Source organism: Hemibagrus wyckioides, linkage group LG03 (assembly GCF_019097595.1).
Source record: "Hemibagrus wyckioides isolate EC202008001 linkage group LG03, SWU_Hwy_1.0, whole genome shotgun sequence".
Classification (NCBI taxonomy): Eukaryota; Metazoa; Chordata; class Actinopteri; order Siluriformes; family Bagridae; genus Hemibagrus; species Hemibagrus wyckioides.
Genome location: NC_080712.1, coordinates 25,936,639 through 25,962,822, shown reverse-complemented (window position 1 = coordinate 25,962,822; position 26,184 = coordinate 25,936,639). Strand labels below are relative to the sequence as shown.

Sequence of the window (26,184 nt, the reverse complement as noted above, 5' to 3'; positions counted from 1 at the left end):
ATTTTTAGAACCCTCTCCAGCTGTATAAAAGTTTACCAATTTCATTTCGAGGTGTTTTGCTTCCCAGATCCCATTATTGCTCGTCCCTGGGGTTCTACTCCCTTGCAAATATAAATTTTACACCAAATGTAACATATCTGGTGTCCTTTATCAAGCATTAAGTACCTGTAATGTTTTTTTTAAGATCAGGCATCTAATTTTAAATATTAAAGTTAAATACCTAGAAGGCTTATCAAATGTGTTGTAAGATTTTTTTTGTTTGTTTTACATTAAAGCCATACTATACCAAACGTTTTCAGAGAGGAAACACATTTAAATCTTCAAGATAACCTGTGCAGTAAAGGCAGATTTATATGATTATTTACTCAGGGACTGAGGGGGATGTAAACTTTTGCACTCACTTATGTGCGAGTTTGAATATTGTTAAGGATCATGCCGACCTCATGAGATGTGTGAAGAACAAGTGGGTGTAAAAATACTATCTTCCCAGTTTCTGAGATGACTTGAGTAGAGGCAGCCTGCTACCGGCATACCTTGTACCACAGGGTCAAGAGATTTGGACAAATATTCCACTGGACGATAACTACTGTGGTTTTGGTCCAAGACCCCCGCTAGTTTTGCCTTCATCCTCTGAGATATCTAGATGAAAGTGCGAGCTGTAATCTGTGAGACCTAGGGCTGGAGATGGAGACATCAGTCGACATTATCAGAGGAGAGGCACCATACACCTTGGGTGATTATGAACCCAGGTAATGCACCAGTGTGAGGCAGAACTGGAGCTTTACGAGGAACCCTGAAATAACCCATCACTGTCTTCAGAACTCATTTGCTGCACTCTGAAAAAGCAGTTAATCTGAAGATAATGGTGGAACAATTCCAAGCAAAGTTGGATGACCTTGAAAATTGGGGACACCATAACAATCTGAAATTAGCATCCCTACCAGAGAAAGTGGAAGGTACCATCCCACTTGCATTGTTCATCCAAGTTGTAATCCCAAAATGGCTGGAGCTGCCTCCTGATTTTCACAGCGCAGACATCGGGAGGGCTCAACTGAGAAATATTCAAGTTTCAGTTCTGCTTTTTACTGACAAGGAAACCATCTTGAAAGTGGCCTTGAAAAAGACTATAACCCAGAGTGGCATGAAGCTTCACATTTATTGAGACATATTAGCTGGTCTGTTGTATGCCATTAATTCAGCAACATGGGGAGAAAATGGATTTGTCTTTCTGGCAAAGCTCAGGTGTATGGATAATGGGAAGATCTGTCAGTTTACTGATCCTATGGCCTTTTTGAGTCATCTATGAGTCATCTATGGCCTTTTTGGATTCTCAGGACAAATAACTTTGATCTCAGCTTGGGACCTATACTTGAATTTTTTGAGTAACAGTCACTGCAGTTTTTCCCTGTTGGCCATGTCGGGCCTACATGCTTTTTATTTGACTTATAACAGTTTAAACTGTTTGCACCTATAATTAGCCTACATGACAGGTAAATTAAAACAAGAAACATTTATTATAATAAGCGAAATAATAGCTTTATTTCAGGAAACTCATTTATCTGATAAAGGGACTCGGCTGGTCAGATTTATTTTTTTGTTCAAATAGCAGGAACACTGCCATTCTTATTCATACATTTCTGTTGTCAGTTTAGAGACCTCTCTGAGCTGCTTGTTAGTGAATTTCAATGAAACACTGTACCTGATATCTTATTAGCAACTTAATCATCAATTAGCCCTTTCTTAAAATTACTTTCTTAGAATTTAATAAATATAAAATACATATTAAACTTTGTTTGTATAGCACTTTTGAAAATGGACATTGTCAGAAAGCACCTTTACAGAAATATTCTAATTTAGGACATACATTTTAAATGTATAAATTTATCCTTAATGAGCAAGCCAGAGGGCATGGTAGCAAGGAAAAACACCTGAGACGATATTAGAAAGTAAATAAAGAATTTGTAGATTCCCAGAGGTATAAACCTCAGGTGATCCTGTTGAACCTTGAGTCCCTGAGGACTGCCACTGCTAGCTACTAAAGTGCACCATTTAAAGGTTAGAAAGCTAATGATAAATATTCATTTGTTGAATAAAGGTAACAATTGTTTTGCAAAAATCATTTAATCATTCAATCTGTTATAGTTTGTCTAAACTATAAGCAAAAGCTCCTGTATAAATAAGCATGTCACATATCTTATTTATTCTATCCAAAAGTGCTCAGCACTCTTCCCAAATGAAGACACCAACAGAAAATGTTGGAGTAAACCAAAAGAAACTAATTAAAAAGAAACACACAAGTGACACTGCTGAAGCCCTTGTTTATTGGAAAGCTACAGCATTTCTGTAATAAATAAAACAAACTGAAAGAACTGAAACAGTTTGTAAGCCTAATGATGGCTTGTTTTAGTGGCACGAACAGCTCTTTGGACATCATATTGAGAGTTAGCAACAACAGATTCCAAATGCAAATGCCATTCATAAAATCAGTTCTAGACATTTTGGAAAAGAATTTGGCAGCACAAGGCAAATGGCACCTGGGAAAAGTGTTACCTGCTAGTCATTGCACTTAGAAATTGGCCACCAAGGTATTGATTGTGCCTCCAGTTTAGTAAGATAAAACATTTACCATTTACTTTCTTTGTTTGCGAAAGATTAAATGAGGATATGAATACACTTTGCCTAGTCATACCCAACATCCTCAAACACTCGGAAATTTGCTGCTGACTGTTCGTATAATGTCTTTGTTCTGGGATATTCCTCCTGAATACATCATGACCAAGGCAGTTTGAGAAACAGCTATTCATCCAAGAAATGTGGAGAACTATCTAAAAGATATATTGGAAAAGATGATCAGCAGAATTATCTATGCCTATAACCGAATATGAAAAAAATGGGTTCTCTCTCTTTTACCTTTTATTTGGGTGGTCTCCAAGACTTCCTATTGATGTTTCAGACTGAAGAGTGGGAAAAGTCCTGCAAACCACAGTCTGTACCTTGAAGAGTGGAAGAAGCATCACCCATCCAAATACTTTTCAGTGTAGTGAATTGTTGTAATGTTGTTGAGTCAGAAACGGAATGTGAGGAATCCATTTATGGGTTTTTATTGAACACAGGCAGTAAATCCAAAACACAATCCAAAAGCTCAGTCAATGGAAACAGGCAAATAATCCAGTACCTAACAAAGAGAATCCATGAACGCAAACAAATCCAAAATGTTATGCAAAGGAAAATACGATAGTCAAAAAGCACAAAAGTATGTACACAAGTCAATACACAATAAACACTGAGCAAAGGCAAGAAAACAGCTTGGTAATGCAACGAGTCACAATACTTCTCACAAAACACTAGCATGAGCATGGTCTTTATGGTGAAGAACATGGAAGTAGGACTTGGAAGTGGACTCATATTTGGGTGACTCTGGCAGCGTGTAGGAGGAATTGCAGGTGGAGCCATTACAATTGTCTTGTCTCAGTAGTAAATCTCATGCTTGAGAGTGGCTCAGAGTTCTCAATAAGATTTAAGTCATTTGAGCAAAGGGGGCCAGGTCATCATTATTTCATCTCTGACGCCTTTGCTGGCTAGCAGTGGCTGCCTTCTTCCTGTCACTCTGTACTACTACTAAGAAAAGTAGAAAATGTCTTGCAGAAACTTGTAATTGGTTTAGGAATTCATTATACGTCATCCTATTGATACAAACCTTTGACTCTACTAGTGACCTACCCAAGGGGCCATTCATCTTGTCCATCTAGTCATCTCACAGAGTTAGGATGCTTCAGATTGTGAGTTTTATATATTGATGGTCATGTTCAGCCTTTCTAACCTTTTGCCATTTTGCTGTGGTAGCTTAGTGGTTAAGGCATTTGCCCATTGATCGGAAGGTTGTGAGTTCAAATTCCAGGGTCCACCAAGTGTCTGCCCTTGGGCCCATGAGCAAAGCTGTTAACCCTCAACTGTTTAGTTTAAAATGACCGAAAATGTAAGTTACTCTGGTTAAGGGCGTCTGCCAAACGCTGTAAATGTACTGAACTGCAGATCCTCGCTCAGTAAACCTTTAAACTTCACCTGAAAATAAGTCCCAATTATGGATGAGTTGGATAATATGCATAGAAATAATCAATTCATGACACTTGCCTAGTAATTGGGCATGTTGTGTGTTGTTCATGAACTGTTGCAGTAAGAGAGCACTTCTCCCAGGGAAGAAGGACAATATAAGAGAGACATAGACTTTTAAAGGTGTGCACTTTAGTCACAACGGAAGCCATTACCATTTCTTTGTATAGATTACTTAATGGTAAAACCGGGAATATGAAGGTGAATGTGCATATTGGGAAGATAAAACAAGTTATGTTTAGTTATGTGTGGCTGAAAATGGTAGATAAAAAATGTTTCCATAATTTTTGTATGGGAGTGTGTAACCTGCTATAATAATATAAAATAATGTGTTTCCCTAAACATTCCTTGATTTACAGCATTTTATGTATGCAATTTAAACATTTTCATAAGCACTCATTCTTTTTCTGATTGCATTTTCAATATGCTTGCACACCACCAGTGAATATTGACACAAATGCCCGGACAACAGAAATGTGCCATGAGATAGCTCAGTCTTTTATTCTGCAGCAATTGTCCAGCCATGGGATTACAATGAGTCTCCAGGAACGTGAGTATGGCTGTTGGGTACCATTAATTGAGGCAAATTGGCACTGAGGGCACTTTTTTCAAAATTTACACCAGCTTAAATACACTTCCTGCTTATGTGAAGGCAGTTGATGTTGGGTTTGGTGGAGACTGGTGAGGGATTTCATGATCAGACTTGTAGGAGTCTTCCTAGATATTGGGCTTTGGCAACACTGTAGAATCCTGTGTGAGAAATGCCATATTTTTTTCACTCTCAGGTTAGGGGCTCTACTGAAAAAGCCAAGAAAAACACATTTCCCATGTAGACTGCTTGTAATAAGACCCAGGTAAGAATCCCCACACATTCAGCTGATGCTTAAAGGTGTAGTGTTCAGAAGATTTATGGTTGTGGGGGAAAAACAGATTTCTGAAATACACAGTCATTTGAATAGTTGATATTGAGATACACTATATTGCCAAAACTATTCGCTCACCTGCCTTGACTCGCATATGAACTTAAGTGACATCCCATTCCTAATCCATAGGGTTCAATATGACGTCGGTCCACCCTTTGCAGCTATAACAGCTTCAACTCTTCTGGGAAGGCTGTCCACAAGGTTTAGGAGTATGTTTATGGGAATTTTTGACCATTCTTCCAGAAGCGCATTTGTGAGGTCACACACTGATGTTGGACGAGAAGGCCTGGCTCTCAGTCTCCGCTCTAATTCATCCCAAAGGTGTTCTATCGGGTTGAGGTCAGGACTCTGTGCAGGCCAGTCAAGTTCATCCACACCAGACTCTGTCATCCATGTCTTTATGGACCTTGCTTTGTGCACTGGTGCACAGTCATGTTGGAAGAGGAAGGGGCCAGCTCCAAACTGTTCCCACAAAGTTGGGAGCATGGAATTGTCCAAAATGTCTTGGTATGCTGAAGCATTCAGAGTTCCTTTCACTGGAACTAAGGGGCCAAGCCCAGCTCCTGAAAAACAACCCCACACCATAATCCCCCCTCCACCAAACTTTACACTTGGCACAATGCAGTCAGACAAGTACCGTTCTCCTGGCAACCGCCAAACCCAGACTCGTCCATCAGATTGCCAGATGGAGAAGCGCGATTCGTCACTCCAGAGAACGCGTCTCCACTGCTCTAGAGTCCAGTGGCGGCGTGCTTTACACCACTGCATCCGACGCTTTGCATTGCACTTGGTGATGTATGGCTTGAATGCAGCAGCTCGGCCATGGAAACTCATTCCATGAAGCTCTCTGCGCACTGTTCTTGAGCTATTCTGAAGGCCACATGAAATTTGGAGGTCTGTAGCAATTGACTCTGCAGAAAGTTGGCAACCTCTTCGCACTATGCGCCTCAGCATCCGCTGACCCCGCTCCGTCAGTTTACTTGGCCTACCACTTCGTGGCTGAGTTGCTGTCATTCCCAAATACTTCCACGTTCTTACAATACAGCTGACAGTTGACTGTGGAATTTTTAGGAGCGAGGAAATTTCACGACTGGATTTGTTGCACAGGGGGCATCCTATCACAGTTCCACGCTGGAATTCACTGAGCTCCTGAGAGCGACCCATTCTTTCACAAATGTTTGTAAAAACAGTCTGCATGCCTAGGTGCTTGATTTTATACACCTGTGGCCATGGAAGTGATTGGAACACCTGATTCTGATTATTTGGATGGGTGAGCGAATACTTTTGGCAATATAGTGTATGTCTGCTACTGATGCTCTGTAAAGCCTTCATAACGGCTCTAATCTGAGGCGCTGTTAATTGGTAATTTCTGAGGCTGGTAACTCTAAATGAACTTCCCCTCTGCAGCAGAGGTAAGTTTTGGTCTTGCTTTACTGGGAGGGTCTTCATGTGAGCCAGTTTCATCATGGTGCTTGATGGGTTCTGCAAATGCACTTGACAATACTGTTCTTGCAAAAACTATTCCAGAACACCTGACCTTCGTGTCTTAAAATAACAACTGACTGTTGTTTTTTGTCATTACATATGGATTACTTAAGTCCATGTGTGTTATTTCATAGTTTTGAAATCTCCAGTATTGTTCTAGAATGTAGAAAATAAATCCCTAAACAAAAAACATTGAATTAAAAGGTGTGTCCAAACTTTTGACTGGTAGTGTATGTATTGTTATTATCTAGGTGGGTGAGAGCTAGATGAATAGCAATGGGAATGGCATCCTCTGTTGACCTCTTCAGATGCTATGCAAACTGGTGTTGGTCCAGTGTAGGTGGGAGGCTTGCTATGAGGTGACTTAGAACCAGTTTCTCAAAGCACCTCATAACAATGCAGGTAGTGCAACAGGGCAGAAATCGTTCAGACACTTTGCAGATGAATGCTTGGGCACTGATTTGATAGTTGTAGTCTGCAGACATGTGGAAAGTGTGGCCTGGGACAGGTTGAAATGTCGGTGAAGACTTGCGTCAGTACATTTACTCTCCTCAGTGCCGAGTGCACCTCTTGGTGTGATGTATGATGCCTTGGTCGAAGTGAGCAAAGAAGTGGTTGAGCTTGTCCGGGAGGAAGGCATTGCTGGTTGGTAGAGACTGTATTGTAGGTTCTAAAATTTGGCACACTGATGGTGCCAATAGTCATTTAACCAATTTTGGGCTCTACCCCTTAATACATCTAATGCCACCATTTTGGTTGAAACTCTCCAAATTAGTGCTTTCACCATGACCTCCATGGGACTTGCCCCGCTGCCTCCACAGTTTTCCACGTTTTCATCCCATTGGATAACAGGCCCTGTTATTCCACTCTGTATGTCCATATCCGAATATGAGCCAGCAAGTCTGGAGCAGATAGGGCATATTATGGCTGGCCAAGCCACAGCTCTGGGCAAACATGAACAGGCCCTGGCAACCTTGTTTACTTGTAGTCCAGGGAATCTCAGACTGGCTGGAGCAGATCCAAGCCCTGCTGCAGCCCTAGGCTGATTCTGCTATGTGCAATGTCCTATATGTATGTCTCTTGGAGGAGTTGAAGGATAAGTCATGACCCCCCAGTGATATGGAGGCCTTGGATAACCTTGCTGTCCATCTGGATAACTGCTTTCAGGTGTGGCGATTGGAGCACCAGTCAGTCAGGTTAATCCAACACAAGTGTTCCAACACACAAGCATGTCTAGCTGCCCAGGTGCCCTAAACCATTAGAGACTCCTCTAGAAACTATGGTGTTCGGAGCTGTGGGTCTATCACAGCAAGAGGGGCCTGTTCATCCAGACCCACTGCTGGGTCTTGGAGCTGTGGGCAGTTGGGCTAGAGCCAGGGTGGCCACCCATGCAAACCGAATCCCACAGACATTTCATTGGTGAGGGCTTGCCCCGCAATCTGAAGATTGCCCTGGAGGCCTATTCACACCCTTTGCCTGTTTCTGCCCTGTATGTATGGGCGACCTTTGGCCTCCAGATCCATATCCACCCAGACAGCACCACTCACTCTACATATTGGGAGTGTGTGGTGCCAAACGTTACTAGGGCCCCAAGCTACATCTCATCCTGGGCTTTCCCTCGTTGCCCCTGTGTTCTTCCTGTGCTTTATAAACGAGTCCCATTGCGAAACACTGAAATACTATGAGTTTGTCCACCTTGACAACATTTTAATCTTCAGCAACTCCCTAAAGGAGCATGTGGTACATGTTTGCCAGTTTCTTATAGCTCTTCCTTCAGAATGGCCTGTATGTTAAACTGGAGAAGTCACAGTTTCAATTCACCCACTATCTTCTTGGGCTTTGTCATATCACATGAAGGGCTGAGTATGGACCCAGTCAGTGGACTGGACTTCAGGCAGTCTACTGGTTCCCGGGCTTTTCAAACTCCTGCCTCTTTGTGAGGAATTTCAGTACCCTGGCCAGTCCACTTTGCACTCTAACCTAGAAAACCCAGGGCAGGTATATATTAGCAGCTGAGCTGAAAGGCCTAAGACCTCTTCATAGTGGAGGTTGACACTTCCCACATAGGGGTGGGGCTGTCCTATCTCAATGGTCAGAGCCTACAAAGGAGCTGCACCCTTTGTATATTTCTCCCATCAGTTAACCGCACCTGGCTGTCAAGTTGGCCTTGGAGGAGTGGAGGCATTGTCTTGAGGGGGACAAACATCTGTTCCTCATTTTCATGGACTACAAGAACCTGACCTACATCCAGTAGGCCAAGCTAAATCTGCACTAGGCCAGGTGGTCCCTGTTCTTTACCCTGTTTGATTCCAACTTGTCCTTTAAACCAGACTCGAAGAACTTCAATCCAGATGCACTTTCATTCCAGTGGGCCCCCCTGGCAGAGTACCCCAATCCCCAGCCCATAATTCCATCTCTCAAATTAGTTGTGCCTCTACACTGGTATACAATATGCTACATGTATTGTAGATGGGTACCAGGCCTTTATGGTATGAAGGATTTCAGACTCTTATTGCTGCATGGTCTTTTATAGTGTCTCTGCTACGTGCAGGTGATCAGTGCCGATTTTCGGCAATTTTCCCTGTATTTCTTTCATCCCACCTGATTTCCTACTGTGTAGGATTTAAAGAAGTTTTATTGCGGTTCAGGCATAGAGTTGGTGTCTTCTCGTTTTTAAAAATACTTTTTGCACATAGTTCAGTGAGTGATGTTCCTTGCTGGACCATTCATTTAGCTATGATGGTCCCTCCCCCCTTTTCTATGCACCGTGTATTTCTGGCCAGCAATTTGCCATAGATTATCAGTCTCGCTGCAAAGAGAGTGGCTCACTGATCCGCTTCTGGGCACGAATAGCATGTTGAGGCTCCGAGATCTGTTGTGTTCCTCTCTGCCCGGCTCAGCTTCCTGTCTATAGTTTTCCACTTCACTTCTTTGTAGGAAAGCCATTAGATTAAGTGGATTTCCTAGGTTTCAAATTGATTGTCAGCTTTGAAGAAATAGTAAGCATATTTCATTCTACAAAATTGGCAAAATTGCCCCTGGTTAAGGGATAGACCTAATTAGTATTTGTGAGAAAATTAAGAACAAAGAAATAATTTTTGGAAATGAGTAGTTTGTCATTCTTCTGAGCTCTGAACTGGGCCGCAGAATTGATTTAATCTGTGCATTTCATTTAAGCACATATTTGCAATGCGTTTCTTTTCAAAATGGCATCAACTCCATTTAAATCACTTAAAAACGTTAAGCTTTACGTAATAGTTTATACAACCCGAATTCTGGAAATGTTGGGACATTTTTTAAATTTGAATGAAATGAAAACTAAAAAAACTTTCAAATCACATGAGCCAATGTTTTTATTCACAATAGAACATAGATAACATACCAGATGTTTAAATGGAGGGCTGAACAAAGGGCTGAAAAATTTAGAATTTTGAAATTGAAATTTTGAAAAGATTCAGCTGAGAGAACATCTAGCAACTAATTAAGTTAATTGACATCAGGTCTGTAACATGATTAGCTATAAAAAGGATGTCTTAGAGAGGCAGAGTCTCTCAGATGTAAAGATGGGCAGAGGCTTCAGGAATATTTCCAGAAACCACTGTCGGTAAACACAATCCGCTGTGCCATCTGCAGATGCCAACTGAAGCACTATCATGCAAAAGGGAAACCATATGTGAACATGGTCCAAAAGCACCAGCGTGTCCTGTGGGCCAAGGCTCATTTAAAATGGACTATTTCAAAGTGGAAAAGTGTCCTATGGTCAAACGAGTCCAAATTTGACATTCTTGTTGGAAATCACAGACGCTGGGTCCTCCAGGCTAAAGAGGAGGGAGACCTTCCAGTGCGTTATCAGCGTTCAGTTTAAAAGCCAGCATCTCTGATGGTATGTGGGTGCATAAGTGCATACGGTATGGGCAGCTTGCATGCATTGGGAGGCACTATGAATGCCGAAAGTTATATAAAGGTTTTAGAGCAACATATGCTCCCCTCCAGATGACGTCTATTTCAGGGAAGGCCTTGTGTATTTCAGCAAGACAATGCAAAACCAAATACTACAGCTATTACAACAGCATGGCTTCATAGTAGAAGAGTCCTGGTGCTGAATTGGCCTGGCCGCAGTCCAGAACTTTCATATATAGAGAACATTTGGCACATCATTACACAAAAAATATGTCAAGGATGACCACGAACTCTTCAGCAGCTGGAAACCTATATCAGGCAAGACTGGGACCAAATTCCAATAACAAAACTCAATGTCAATGCCTAGACGTCTTCAAACTGTTTAGAAAAGAAGAGGAGATGCTACAACATGGTAAACATGCCTCTGTCCCGACCCGACCCCTCTATTTTGTGACCTATTGCAGGCATCAAATTTGAAATGAGCTCATTTTGTGCATAAAATTGTAAAATTACTCAGTTTAAACATTTATTATCTATGTTCTATTATGAATAAAATATTGGCTGAGATATTTTCAGAGTCTAATCAGATGGACACAACCTAGCTAGTGGGTTCAGTAGACTACTTGAAATTGATCATTTTAGTGTTGTAAACAATCATGGTGATAGAATGAAATGCATAGTCATAATCCATTTCACATTTTGCTGTTTCAGTGGAAGTTTAAGAAGCATTTGTTCATTTCAGATATGCAATTGTGAAAACATTGAATTTTCATCTTTGTGTTTTATTTACCATGAATTTATTGTTCTTTTGTTGATGATTGAAATCGCTAAATCATGGATGTCCAGTCCCTGGGTGGATGGGTGCAGGTCTTCATTTTAATCACACAAGCCACACGATAGTCTGTTGCTTGATTGAAATAAAAGCCTACCCTTTCACTGGCCCTTTGCAGATATGATTGGACACCTTTGTGCTAAGTGCTCTTGATTTTTTCGGATATTGCATAACTACTCATCTTGATTTGTTTTATGGGAATTGTCTTTATATATATTTTTTGGAATCTGTTCCTTTGTTTCTAACTGTTAATGCTTTTTTCTTTTTTCTAAATTCTGCAGATTCAACTCCACCAGGCTATGCACTATATTAGCTCATCTTTCTGCAAAGAGCTCTGCCTGTATAAACCTCATTGCCCATCAGCCATTCATATTGCCTGCAGTCTGTCATTGACCTAGCCAATATGGACTTAAGCTGAGTAAAGGTTGGACTTTGCCACATTGAAGCTTCTCATTTGCCTTTTGCCATCTTTGAACCTTAAGAAAGAAGTTCTCCTTACGACCTATTACAATGTAATTAATAGGGTTCTTGTGTTCCTGCTTTCCCCACTACCTGCAAACAGGGTTTTATTCTAAGCAAAGATCTGGCATAGACAAGACAACTCTATAGACTGCAGTGACTGGAGTCCTTCAGGTCACCTCTAAAGTTATGCAGTCTTCAGAGGATCTGTTGAACAGGAAACAGAAGTCCTTGAATGCAAACAAAGAAACTCCAGCTACCAGCCTGCAGTGCAAACCTAATGGGGTAGGAAAAGTCAATAGCACATTTGCTATGCCTAAAATGGGGGTGCGTGCCAGAATATCAGACTGGCCACCCAAAAAAGGGTGGGAGAATCTATGTGGATCAAACTATGAGAAAGTTATTATGGCCTTTGAAAATGAACAGTCAGACCAAAGCACAGAGATCACTGATGGGAATGAAGCACACTTGGAACTTGTTCACCCTGGCACAAAATATTCACTGAGTGAACTTTTGAGTCAGTCCCCTTCAAAGTTACTTCATCCAATTCGACAGCGAAGCAACAGTGATGTGACTATCAGTGATATAGATGCTGAGGACATAATGCATCAGAAAGCTATCAACCCAAACACTGGTGCCTCTTTGCATCGGGAGTATGGCAGCACTTCCTCTATTGACCAACAAGGTCTAGGTGGGGATGGAGTTCTTGCACGGTTGAAGGGTTGCAGAGTTGACAAATTGGATCATCTGAATACACACTCAACTTGTTTCCCAGAGCTGTGTTATAATAGTGCACTCTCACCTAGTTTGCAGACAGCAGCTCAGATAGCACGTGGAGAGATCATCTGTATCTCAGGCTACAACTATGTAGGCAGTTCCCTTCTTTACAGTCAAGAAAGAGAGAAGTCCTTCGCGCATCGGCTCAAGGCAGAGACATCGGAGACATCTTTCTTCCGGAAATTGAGAACTATTAAAAGTGAGCATGATGGTCTCCGGCTCTCAGTAGAGCAGGAAGACCGGCGGTCTCTTGGCATCCCTAAATGCTTTGCTCACTATGATGTGCAGAGTGCACTCTTTAATGTTAGTGATGCTGTGGCAAATCAAGTCAACCTTGGTCATAGGAAGAACACTACAACTGGTGCCTCGGCTGCTTCACAGTATCAAGTCCCATGCACTAGTGCAGTATGTGGAAATACTTGTGGATCTGCACCAATATTTGAATCTCCACTGGGGAGCCATGAAGAGCTGAACCCTAAACAGAATCTTGAGACAGATGAGGGTGATGGAAAGAGTAATGAGCTAGTGCTAAGTTGCCCACATTTCCGGAATGAGATTGGTGGTGAGGGTGAAAGGAAGATTTCTCTGTCTAGGGCCAACAGTGCCAACAGTGCCAACTGCAGTGCAGGAGAAAGCTGCTCCTTTGAGTCTTCATTAAGCTCACACTGCACTAATGCTGGTGTTTCTGTGCTGGAGGTACCTCGGGAAAACCAACTAGTCCATCGTGAAAAAGTGAAGCGATACATAATTGAGCACATTGACTTGGGGGCATACTATTACCATAAATATTTCTATGGAAGAGGTAAGTACTGTTTCCTCCTATTATGATGATGATGATGATGATGATGATGATGATGATGATGATTATTATTATTGTTTAATAAAAATAATTGGTCATTAGCCATGTACAATTGGCCATCTAGTACAAAGCATTACATACTCCTGTTTATTAGTGATACATTCATTTTAGTTAAGTTGAGTAGCATTGTTTGAGAAATAATTACATGTGAGTTTTCGTTACAGGTGGCACAAATGTTTGCTAAATAATTATTTTGTAAAATTTGCCAAATAGTCAAGAACATGTAATAGGAATGTATATATTTTCATGGGGATTTGACAGTTGTTTTGACAATAGCATTATGTATTATTAATCATGGTGAATTAATCATGGGTCATAATTACTCAGTTTTGCACAAAGAAAACAATTTCAAAACAGTTTTTTTGCAATTGTCTGAAAGCCTTTAATTTAAGCAAAACTAGAATTTATTTAATTATTTTTCTCTATTTGCTCGTATTTACTTTATTTCATTAGTTACTCCCTATGTATATACTCCTAAAATGCTTGGTAATCTACCTCCATGCACCCAGTCAGAGCTTTCTGGTGACCTGAATTGACACTGAAGAATGATTTGGTTACATTAATGTAATTTCTGATAACCTAAGATCGATACACCTGTTTTCACGACATTCTGTAGCATTTATAATTAATACTTAGAATGATGGGTAAAGCTCAGGAAGGGAACAATCTGAATATTATTTCCCTTTGGGAAGTGTGTAGCATGGCTCCAATTAATGTGATCTGTTGTTGTTATTGTGCTATTATATCCGTCTTTGCTAGGCCTGCTAGCTTTTAATACTCACTATATTTGGTTACATGTTGTATTAGCATTAAAAAATTCATTGTTTCCCTTTTCCCATGCCATGAGGATAGCATTGGCATGCAAAGTTCATTTTCTTTTTACCACAAATAGCAAACTTGACTCACATTGATCAGTTAAATCTGCTGATTGCCATTCACATGTTCCTATTCCAATCTGTAGACAACTGATCTCCCCACTCCCTCCCAAGTGCATTACTATAAATTAGTGCAAAATACACAGAATACTAAATACATTTTGCATTTAAATATTAAAAGACCACTGAAAACAAATGTGATGGGTCACAAAATATCTTTCTCTTAGGAAGATAAACATATGGTCAAGAACATCCTTCTAGAGGTCTGTGTCAGAGTAAGCACATTTTACATAGTAAATACAGCGAGTACCACGGTATTTAAACCATTGGTAAGCCTCAAAAACAGGAAGAACACATTATAGTAATCTTGCAAAGCCTGAGCAGTTCAGAAACAACATCCTATAGACAGATGAGGCAAAGATCAACTTGTATGAGTATGCTGGGAAGAGAAAACTATGGAGAAAGGAGAGAGCTACTCATAGATATGAAGCATGTGAAGCACTGTGGATTTAGTGTGGGCATGTATGGCTGCCAGAGAAACAGATTCCCTTGTATTTATTAAATATTAATGGACCTGGACATATGTTTATGGCCCATATGTGGGGCTTTGCCAAAATGTTTTGAGAACACAATTGTCTAGAATGTCTGTACCATCATACCATCAAGAATTCCCCTTTACTGAAATTAAGGTGCTTAGCCCTAAATCTTTCGCTGAATACGTATATCTTCACAGCCATGATTCAAAATCAAGTGGAAAGCCTTCCCAGAAGAGTGATGTTTAACATAACAGCAAACTGGGTCTAGATTAGTATAAAAGGATGTTCAATAAACACTTATCAGTGTGATAGGTCATATATATACAGCTTTGGAAAAAAATAAGATACCATTGCCCAATCTCCAGATTTGGACCCTATTGAAAACTTCTGGAATGTCATCAAGAGGAAGATGGATGGTTACAAACCATCAAGCAAAGAGAGTAAAGTTACCCAACAGCAATGTGAAAAACTGGTGGTGAGCCTGGAGCCAAAATGCATGCAAATCGGGGTTATTCCACCAAATGCTGATTTCTTAATGTTATTTAGCCAAAGCATTAACACAAATTATTGTTTGCAAATTATTTGCATTTTGTTTTATTTGAGTTATTAAGGCTTGGCAAATTCTGCATGATCTTGGGGTATTTTGATGTGTTGTCATTTCCTTTAAATATACACTCTAAATAACAAGTTATATTTTGAATTTAGGAGAAATATTGTCAGCAGTTCACAAAAAAAGAAACAAAACTGTTCATCTCACCAATACATGCACAGAAAAAAACATAAGAGACTGATTATTTTGCAGTGGTCTCTTATTTTTTTCCAGAGCTGTATTTATAGAAAGTCATCATACTCTGTGAAAACCTTTACCATTTGTCACCCTGGAAAATAAAACAAATTAAGTCTAAATTTTTAAAGATGCATTTACACATTATAACCCTAATCATTAAAGTAAAAATATCATTTTAAAAAATTCTGGAGGATTATTAAAAATTTATCAGTGAAATGCCTGGTTTGGTAAAGTGATCAGCCCCTTAGAGTATACCATTATAAACTTGCTCAGGTGCAAGCAATCAACTTCCAGATTAAACACCAGGCTAACTGCCCCACCTGACATCAACAGTAGAGGAGTTGATTACTAATAAAATAAAAACAAACTGTTTCTTGAAGATTCCATTGTTAGTAGTGCATGGTATGGCAAAGAATTGGGAAAGTGCTTTCAAAACACATCCATAAAGTTGTAGAAAGGCACAAGTTAGGAGACGGGTACAAAAACTCTTCTAAGGCTTTAGCTATCCCTTGGAGAAGTGTTCAGAGCATCATTAAGAAGTGGAAACCACCACCAGCACATAAGAAGTGGCACCACCAGAATATTGCCTAGAACAGGCCATCCGTCCAAAGTGGATAACAGAGCCAGGAGGTCATTTATAAGCTACCAGGAGGCCAAAGGCAACTTTGAAGGACTTGCAAAGCTTTATGGCTAGGTCTGGTCAGTCTGTGCATATGACAACTATCTCCCAAGCTTTACACAAACCTGGCCTGTATGGCAGGGTGGCACGAAAGAAGACTTTCCTAAAACTCAGTCTCCTTTGTGCTATGCAAAAAACACATTTGGAAGGGTCTAAGACCTTCTGGCAGAAGGTGCTATGGTCTGATGAGACCAAAATTGACCTTTTTGGACTGAACTCCAAAACGCAAACACAGCACATCACCAAAAACACACCATACCTACTGTGAAGCATGGTGGTGGCAGCAGTATGTTGTGGAGGTGTTTCCTTTCATCTGGGACTGGGCAATTTGTCAGGATTGAAGGGACAATGGATACTGCCAAGTACATCCAATCAAAAATCTGTGGATGGATTTGAAGAGAGCAGTCCATTGCCACTCACCACAGAATTTTACTGAAGTGTAATTCTGCAAGGAAGAATAGGCAAATATTCCCCAATCAAGGTGTTCAAAGATAGTACAGACATACACTATATTGCCAAAAGTATTCGCTCACCTGCCTTGACTCGCATATGAACTTAAGTGACATCCCATTCCTAATCCATAGGGTTCAATATGACGTCGGTCCACCCTTTGCAGCTATAACAGCTTCAACTCTTCTGGGAAGGCTGTCCACAAGGTTTAGGAGTGTGTTTATGGGAATTTTTGACCATTCTTCCAGAAGTGCATTTGTGAGGTCACACACTGATGTTGGACGAGAAGGCCTGGCTCTCAGTCTCCACTCTAATTCATCCCAAAGGTGTTCTATCGGGTTGAGGTCAGGACTCTGTGCAGGCCAGTCAAGTTCATCCACACCAGACTCTGTCATCCATGTTGGAAGAGGAAGGGGCCAGCTCCAAACTGTTCCCACAAAGTTGGGAGCATGGAATTGTCCAAAATGTCTTGGTATGCTGAAGCATTCAGAGTTCCTTTCACTGGAACTAAGGGGCCAAGCCCAGCTCCTGAAAAACAACCCCACACCATAATCCCCCCTCCACCAAACTTTACACTTGGCACAATGCAGTCAGACAAGTACCGTTCTCCTGGCAACCGCCAAACCCAGACTAGTCCATCAGATTGCGAGATGGAGAAGCGCGATTTGTCACTCCAGAGAATGCGTCTCCAGTGCTCTAGAGTCCAGTGGCGGCGTGCTTTACACCACTGCATCCGACGCTTTGCATTGCACTTGGTGATGTATGGCTTGGATGCAGCTGCTCGGCCATGGAAACCCATTCCATGAAGCTCTCTGCACACTGTTCTTGAGCTAATCTGAAGGCCACATGAAGTTTGGAGGTCTGTAGCGATTGACTCTGCAGAAAGTTGGCGACCTCTTCACACTATGCGCCTCAGCATCCGCTGACCCCGCTCCGTCAGTTTACGTGGCCTACCACTTTGTGGCTGAGTTGCTGTCATTCCCAAACACTTCCACGTTCTTATAATACAGCTGACAGTTGACTGTGGAATATTTAGGAGTGAGGAAATTTCACGACTGGATTTGTTGCACAGGTGGCATCCTATCACAGTTCCACGCTGGAATTCACTGAGCTCCTGAGAGCGACCCATTCTTTCACAAATGTTTGTAAAAACAGTCTGCATGCCTAGGTGCTTGATTTTATACACCTGTGGCCATGGAAGTGATTGGAACACCTGATTCTGATTATTTGGATGGGTGAGCGAATACTTTTGGCAATATAGTGTATCTAAAAAGACTGATGGCTGTAATTAAAGCAAAAGGTGGCTATATGGAGTATTAAATCAAGGTGCTTGTGACTTTTCCAACCTTGTTATTATAGTTTTTTTGTTTTTTTATTAATTTACAGAACTGTTTTTTTTTTTTCTTTTATTGGTTTTATGTTGTAAGCCCAATTTTTTAAAGAAAGCTGGAAAAGGTATTTGGAATGGGGTTTGTTTTCAGGCTGTGTGACAAAGTAAATATTTCAAAGTGTTATGATGAGTTTCTATTTTCTCTATTTACAGCTCTGGAAAAAAGAGACCACTGCAAAATAATCAGTTTCTTATGTTTTTTTCTTCCAGGTGCATGTGTTGGTGAGATGAACAGTTTTGTTTCATTTTTTGTGAACTGCTGACAATATTTCTCCTAAATTCAAAATATAACTATTGTTATTTAGAGTGAATATTTAAAGGAAATGACAACACATCAAAATAACCCAAGATCATGCAGTATTAGCAGAGCTTTAATACCGCAAATAATTTTTAAACAAATTGTGTTAATGCTTTGGCTAAATAACATTAAGAAATCAGTATTTGGTGGAATAACCCCGATTTGCATGTGTTTTGGCATGCTCTCCTCCAGTTTTTCACATTGCTGTTGGGTAACTATACCGCTCTTTTTGCAAAAAAGCAAACAGCTCAGCTTTGCTTGTTGGTTTGTGACCATCCATCTTCCTCTTGATGACATTCCAGAAGTTTTAAATAGGATTCAAATCTTGAAATTGGGCAGTGGTCTCTTATTTTTTTTCTCTTATAAGTGGTCTCTCATATAAACACTACTCACAAAAAGTTAAGGATATTTGGCTTTTGGGTGAAATTTATGGAACATGTAAAAAGTTCACACTACAGTGATATTACTTCATGAAAGTAGGGCATTTACGTAGAAGCATGCAATGGTGATTTCCTCATCTCAAACAATTCATTGAAACAAAAGCCAACAACAGTGGTGGGTATACCACAACAAAAAATGTCAATGTCTCAATAATTTGTCATGTGCCCTTGACCATCAATTACAGCTTGACAACGACGTCTCATGTTGTTCACAAGTCGACTTATTGTCTACTGAGGCATGGCATTCCACTCTTCTTGAAGGGCGGCCCTCAGGTCATTGAGGTTCTGGGGTGCCGGGTTACAAGCCTCTACATGGCAACTCAGCTGATCCCATATGTTTTCTATGGGATTCAGGTCTGGAGAAAGTGCAGGCCACTCCATTTGAGGTACCCCAGCCTCTAGCAGCCATTCCCTAATGATGCAACCTTGATGAGCTGGAGCATTGTCGTCCATGAAGATGAAATTAGGCCTGTGTTGTTCATGCAGGGGCACAATGACTGGATTAATGATTTTATTCAGGTTTTATTGGCTTGTCACTGTACCAAGATGTAGGGCAGTTCTGTATTGAGTAGACACACCTGCCCAGACTGTAACACCACCACCACCAAAGGCTCATCTGGTGACAACAGTGGCTGATGCATAGCGCTCTCCTTGACGCCTCCAACATCATTGGTGGCCATAATTTCTGCTCACTGTGAATCGACTGGTCCCTCATGCAGCGTAAATGCTCCCTGGCCTGGTGGTGTGGTCAGGTAGCCTTGCAGGTCGTCTAGCACGCAGACCACGCTGATGAAAATGGTTTCGAATGGTCTGACGTGACACTTGGGTGCCTCTTACCTCCCTTAAATGTGCCTGGAGTTGAGTAGCATTCATCATCCGGTTCTGCAGGGTTCACAATGAAGCGGTCATTAAAATGGGATGTGGCCAAAGGACATTCACTTCTGTGCCTTTCTGTGACTTCCAGTCTCTCTGTATCTTGGTCGCAACCTGCTGATGACACTCTGTGACACTCTAAGCTCAGTGGCCACTTCCCTCTGAGAACATCCTGTTTGAAGCCTCGAAATGGCGAGGTACTGTTGATCAATTGTTAGGTGTCGTCTTGGTCTCATGATGTGAACAGCATGATGAAGAGGACTGTTTAAATACCAATTCTAATTGAACCAGAAAATTTTTTGGTCGATTCATGGATCAAACACCAGTTGTGAATTTTGTTAAGCACCTTGTTAGAGAACAGCAAGTTATGCAAAAAGTACTGAAACACTGAACAGTTGGACATGTGCATTCAGAAGTGTAGAGAAGGTCAAATTAAGTTCACCTGTAAAGGTTATACAGCATTTTAGGTGCATCCTGAAATTTCCCCCGAAAGTCGAATATCCTTTCTGTGAGTAGTGTATATACAGGGGTTGGACAATGAAACTGAAACGCCTGGTTTTAGACCACAATAATTCATTAGTATGGTGTAGGGCCTCCTTTTGCGGCCAATACAGCATCAATTCATCTTGGGAATGACAGATACAAGTCCTGCACAGTGACCAGAGGGATTTTGAGCCATTCTTCTTGCAGAATAGTGGCCAGGTCATTACGTGATTCTGGTGGAGGAAAACGTTTCCTGACTCGCTCCTCCAAAACACCCCAAAGTGGCTCAATAATATTTAGATCTGGTGACTGTGCAGGCCATGGGAGATGTTCAACTTCACTTTCATGTTCATCAAACCACTCTGTCACCAGTCTTGCTGTGTGTATTGGTGCATTATCATCCTGATACACGGCACCGCCTTCAGGATACAATGTTTGAACCATTGGGTGCACATGGTCCTCCAGAATGGTTCGGTAGTCCTTGGCAGTGACGTGCCCATCTAGCACAAGTATTGGGCCTAGGGAATGCCATGATATTGCAGCTCAAACCATCACTGATCCACCCCCATGCTTCACTCTGGGCATGCAACAGTCTGGGTGGTACGCTTCTTTGGGGCTTCTCCACACCGTAACTCTCCCGGATGTGGGAAAGACAGTGAAGGTGGACTCATCAGAGAACAATACATGTTTCACATTGTCCACAGCCCAAGATTTTCACTGCTGGCACCATTGAAACCGACGTTGGGCATTGGCACGAGTGACCAAAGGTTTGGCTATAGCAGCCCGGCCATGTACATTGACCCTGTGGAGCTCCCGACGGACAGTTTTGGGGGAAACAGGAGAGTTGAGGTGCACATTTAATTCTGCAGTGAGTTGGGCAGCTGTGGTTTTATGTTTTTTGGGTACAATCCGGGTTAGCACCCAGACATCCCTTTCAGACAGCTTCCTCTTGCGTCCACAGTTACTCCTGTTGGATGTGGTTCGTCCTTCTTGGTGGTATGCTGACATTACCCTGGATACCGTGGCTCTTGATACATCACAAAGACTTGCTGTCTTAGTCACGGATGTGCCAGCGAGACGTGCACCAACAATTTGTCCTCTTTTGAACTCTGATACATCACCCATAATGTTGTGCGCATTGCAATATTTTAAGCAAAACTGTGCTATTACTCTGCTAATTAAACCTTCACACTCTGCTCTTACTGGTGGAATGTGCAATCAATGAAGATTGGCCACCAGGCTGGTCAAATTTAGCCATGAAACCTCCAACACTAAATTGGCTAGTGTTTCAGTTTCATTGTCCAACCCCTGTGTGTGTGTGTATATATATATATATATATATATATATATATATATATATATATATATATATATATATATATATATATATATATATATATATATATACACACACACACACACACACAGATCAGGCATAACATTATGACCACCTGCCTAATATTGTGTTGGTCCCCCTTTTGCTGCAGCCTAGACCCACCAAGGCATAGACACCGTAGATCCCTGAATGTGTTCTGGGGTATTTGGAACCAAGATGCTGCAGATCCTTAAAGTCCTACAGGTTGCGTTGCTAGGTGGGGCCTCCATGGATCGGACTTGTTTGTCCAGCACATCACACAGATGCCCAATTGGATTGAGATCTGGGGAGGCCTAGTCAAAACCTCAAACTCACTTGTTGTGCTCATCAAACCACTCCTGAACCATTTTTGCTTTGTGGCACAGCGCATTATCCTGCTGAAACAGGTCACAGCCATCAGGGAATACTGTTTCCATGAAAGGGTGTACATGGTCTGCAACAATGCTTAGGTAGGTGGTACATGTCAAAGTAACATCCACATGGATGGCAGGAAGGTTTCCCAGCAGAACATTGCCCCAGCAGAACACTGCCTCCGCCGGCTTGCCTTCTTTCCATAGTGCATCCTGGTGCCATGTGTTCCCCGGATAAGAGATGCACACACACCATCTATGTGATGTAAAAGTAAACGTGATTCATCAGACCAGGTCACCTTCTTCCATTGCTCCGTGGTCCAGTTCTAATGCTCATGTGCCAGTTCTAATGCTCATTGTTGCCTCTTTTGGCGGTGCACAGGAGTCAGCATGGGCACCCTGACTGGTCTGCAGCTATGCAGCCCCATATGCAACAAACTGTGATATACTGTGTATTGTGACACCTTTCTATCAGAACCAGCATTAACTTCTTCAGCAATTTGAGCAACAGTAGCTCGTCTTTTGGATCAGACCACACAGGCCAGCCTTTGCTCCCCATGTGCATCAGTGAGCCTTGGCTGCCCATTACCCTGTCGCTGGTTCACCACTGTTCCTTCCTTGGACCACTTTAGATAAATACTGACCACTGCAGACCAGGAACACCCCACAAGAGCTGCAGTTTTGGAGATGCCCTGATCCAGTCGTCTAGCCATCACAATTTGGCTCTTGTCAGACTTGCTCAAATCCTTACGTTTTCCCATTTTTCCTGCTTCTAACACATCAACACTGAGGATAAAATGTTAACTTGCTGACTAATATATCCCACCCAGTAACAGGTGCTATGATGAGGAGATAATCATTGTTATTCACTTCACCTGTCTGAAGTCATAATGTTATGGCTGATCGGTGTATATGTGTGTGTGTGTTTTCATATTATTATTATTGACATTTTATGCTGAAAGTCTACTGTAGTCTACTGTAGTAAAACATACTATGTACAGGCAAGCCCATACACCTATTCCACAGATGTTCAATAGGATTTAGATCAGGTCTCATAGAAGGCCACTATAGTCCAGAATAGTCCAATGTTTTGTTCTTAGCCATTCTTTGGTGTATTTAGCTGTGTGTTTTGTATGATTTTCTAGGAGTGCCATCATTTTTGTCTAGGCCAGTTTCATTAATTTGTTTTAATAAATGTTTCTGTTGAACCACACTTCAAAAGAAATGTTTGATTTTTATTAGTAATTCTTATTTATTTATTAATACTTTAGTCAGTTTCAGTCATTTCAGTAAGCTTTGTGGGCTTTTCTTTCAATTTTCTCCTCGTGTGTAAGACCATAATCTGAAGTCAAGACAGACATAACCTAAGTAATCATGCTGTCATGAAGTCACTAAACCAATATCAACAAAGTGTATACTGAATTTGGTCGTATAATGTCACTGTCTACATGCATTAAGTCATGTTAAGCAGCTTCTTTATAACAGGTTTCTATGGGGAGAAAACACTTAAATGTCCATTGGTAAAAGCACTCTACAAATAAATTGAATTAAAAAATTGAACTTAATATAAAAACATCATACCTAATGTTGTCTGAGCAGTAAATCTGAGAGAAAACTGGTTTTCTATTTGCTATTTTAGCACATTAGGCCACATTAAGTATTTTTTAAGTTAAGCAAATTAATGTCCCCAAGGAATTATGGTGTGTAGTTTCATTGGCCTCCGCTACATATACAGATATAATGGTGCATTAATTGTTTTTTAATAGCTTTGCACACAGCATATACACACTGATGGATTTCACTAACCCCAAAAGTTTACCCCACTAATCTGTACTCAGTGAAGGTTATTATTATTATTATTATTATTATTATTATTATTAAGCATCAGTATAATGTAAATGCATTGTATTATATGGTAACAGAATAAGAAAGCTTAAAAATTATAAAATATTCCTTCCTTGCTTCCCTCCCTCCCTCCCTTTCCCATACTTCCTTCCTTTCATCCTTCTTTTCATCCATTCCTTCCACACTTCCTTTTGCAATGATTGCAATTTAAATCACTAGGCATAGTGACAGTGCATAATGTGACTGTTTACCAAACAGAAACTGAGGGCATATCTCATTTGTAGATAAGTAACCCTGTCCTTTAGCCCCTTAATGGTAAAATATAAAGTTTGGATAAACTAGAGCATAATAAAGTGGAAAAAAGTAAAATACAAAGAACCACCAAAGAAACTAAATTTACTTTGCCACTTTAACCTGCTCTGCTGCACTTATCTCAGACCACCAGAACTACTTTGGCATGGATGAGAACCTGGGTCCTGTGGCTGTCAGTGTGCGACGAGAAAAGCTTGAAGACAAGAAGGAGAAAGAGGGGTCACTGTATAATTACCGTATTATCTTCAGGAATAGTCAGGTAACACATCCTATATTTCTATGAGTTGTTGTGTATATTATATGAGCAAACAATGAGTACTAATTTATGAATTAGAGCTTCATAAGCCGGAAAAATGTACAACAGTTGTTAATGACTAAAAACATTCTTGTCATGGTTCATCTCACCAAGAACTTCCATTTTCCTACAAAACACTTTTGCACATTTCATCAGCATCCATGTTTGCTATTGTCATGGAGAATTCTTTCCTGTCTCATATGTAGGTTTGAGAATAAGCAAGTAACAAAACACTGATTTCTCAAAATGGAAAACATAAGAAATAAAAGTGGTTGTTCTCTAGAGCAAACACTGAAGAGCTGACCATAGTGCATGATCTTAAATGTCCCAAGGGTGGGACAAACGTGCCTCCTCTAATTGGCTTGTTCTAATTTGTCTTACTCACTCTTTATGGCCACTAGATGTCTCTCCATACCTTTAGATCACCCATTGTCTTTTTTGCTTTCTAAAGCTAACGAGGCTGATGAGCCTGCACCAGATCAGTTTTGGAGTTCTCTCCACTCCCCTCCTTATCAATATTTGATGCACACATTTCCTGGGTGTGTACTATGGGTTCTGCCTGTTGGTCTATCAAGGTTTTTACTTCTCTTCCTTTTAGCAGTCCTCTGTATAGCCTGGTACAATCTAAACTTATTAGAAAAACTAAAACTAAAAAATACTGGTGCCTGCCTTGGTGATGGTGCTCTAAATCATAGGAATTTAGATAATTTGTTAACAGCAAACAAGTTTTTCTCATGTCAGGTTGGCTTCAGATCAGTCAAGTATTAATTATAAAATAAATTATATGTGATATAAAATAGGTAATATGAAAGTAGAACATACAATTCTGATTATTTTCCACAACACCTCCCCCTAACCAACTTATTGATCAAAAGAATTTCCCTAATCAATAATTAGATAATACTTTTTTATTTACTTTACTAATGTCCATTCATTCCCCAGAGGCAGGCAAAAAAAATTCATATTTTATATTTCCAATTAGGAACTTACACTTTCCCTGCTTTGTACATGGTTGAGTATTCACCACGTTTTAGGACTTATAACACTTATATAAGTATATTGTTGGTTAATAGAATGAATATCATATCACTAACATACACTACTGTATATTGCCAAAAGTTTTGGGACATCTGCCTTTACATGTACATGAATGTAATATGGAGTTGGCTCGCCCTTTGCAGCTATAATAGCTTCATATATTTTGGGAAGGCTTTCCACAAAATTTAGGTGTGTGTTTAAGGGAAGTCCTGAATAAGTAATATGACAAAACTCTTCACTCCTGTCTCCAAATAAAGATGTCTTTAGGAAAGAAATGTACCTGTTTTGTCATTGTCATTTCCATTGTCACCTTAAGATTCCTGTCATATTTTGTTTGTTGTTAATTAAACGGTTAATATTGACAAGACCATTCTAATATTGTCCTCCATTCTTTGTACTGTTCATTATGCAGTAGTTTTCCTTCATCTAGAGTTTTATTTCATTCACAGTTTTTTGTGGTGCATATGGGTGGGGTGCTGCCCCTAGTAAAATTCTTTTTTCCACGTCACAAATTTATCTGAAAGTCACCAATGTAAATACAAGTCACTTGGTGCCAAATAGTCATTTAAAAAATGCAAGGTATGTTTCATTTGTCTTATTCTGCTCCTTGTAGTTTTACACCACATAGAGTGGTAGTCAGAGGGATTTTCTTGGTGATCTTTATTCATTGGTTTTGCTTTTAAGTGGTCAGAAGACCAGTCGGGATGTTGAATGAAGTAAAGGCGTTGAGTGATGAGTAAATGGTGGTGCAAAGGCTGGATTCATTGAATTGATTGACTCACTCATTGGTGTCATAGGGTTTAAACCTTTCTG

General features: G+C 40.6%; 1 protein-coding gene across 10 annotated transcripts in view; it reads left to right on the top strand.

The window, feature by feature from the left end:
* Nucleotides 1-26,184, top strand: part of LOC131351347 (signal-induced proliferation-associated 1-like protein 2) — a 110,154-nt gene that overhangs the window by 9,177 nt on the left and 74,793 nt on the right. For all 10 annotated transcript variants that reach the window (XR_009204377.1, XR_009204378.1, XM_058386753.1 and 7 more), the window contains exons 2-3: nucleotides 11,532-13,288; nucleotides 24,164-24,297. Coding sequence is in view for 8 of the 10 variants with exons in the window: in XM_058386753.1 (XP_058242736.1) it covers nucleotides 11,899-13,288; nucleotides 24,164-24,297 (1,524 nt within the window). In the remaining 2 variants the exon portion in view is untranslated. The remainder of the gene's footprint in view (nucleotides 1-11,531; nucleotides 13,289-24,163; nucleotides 24,298-26,184) is intronic.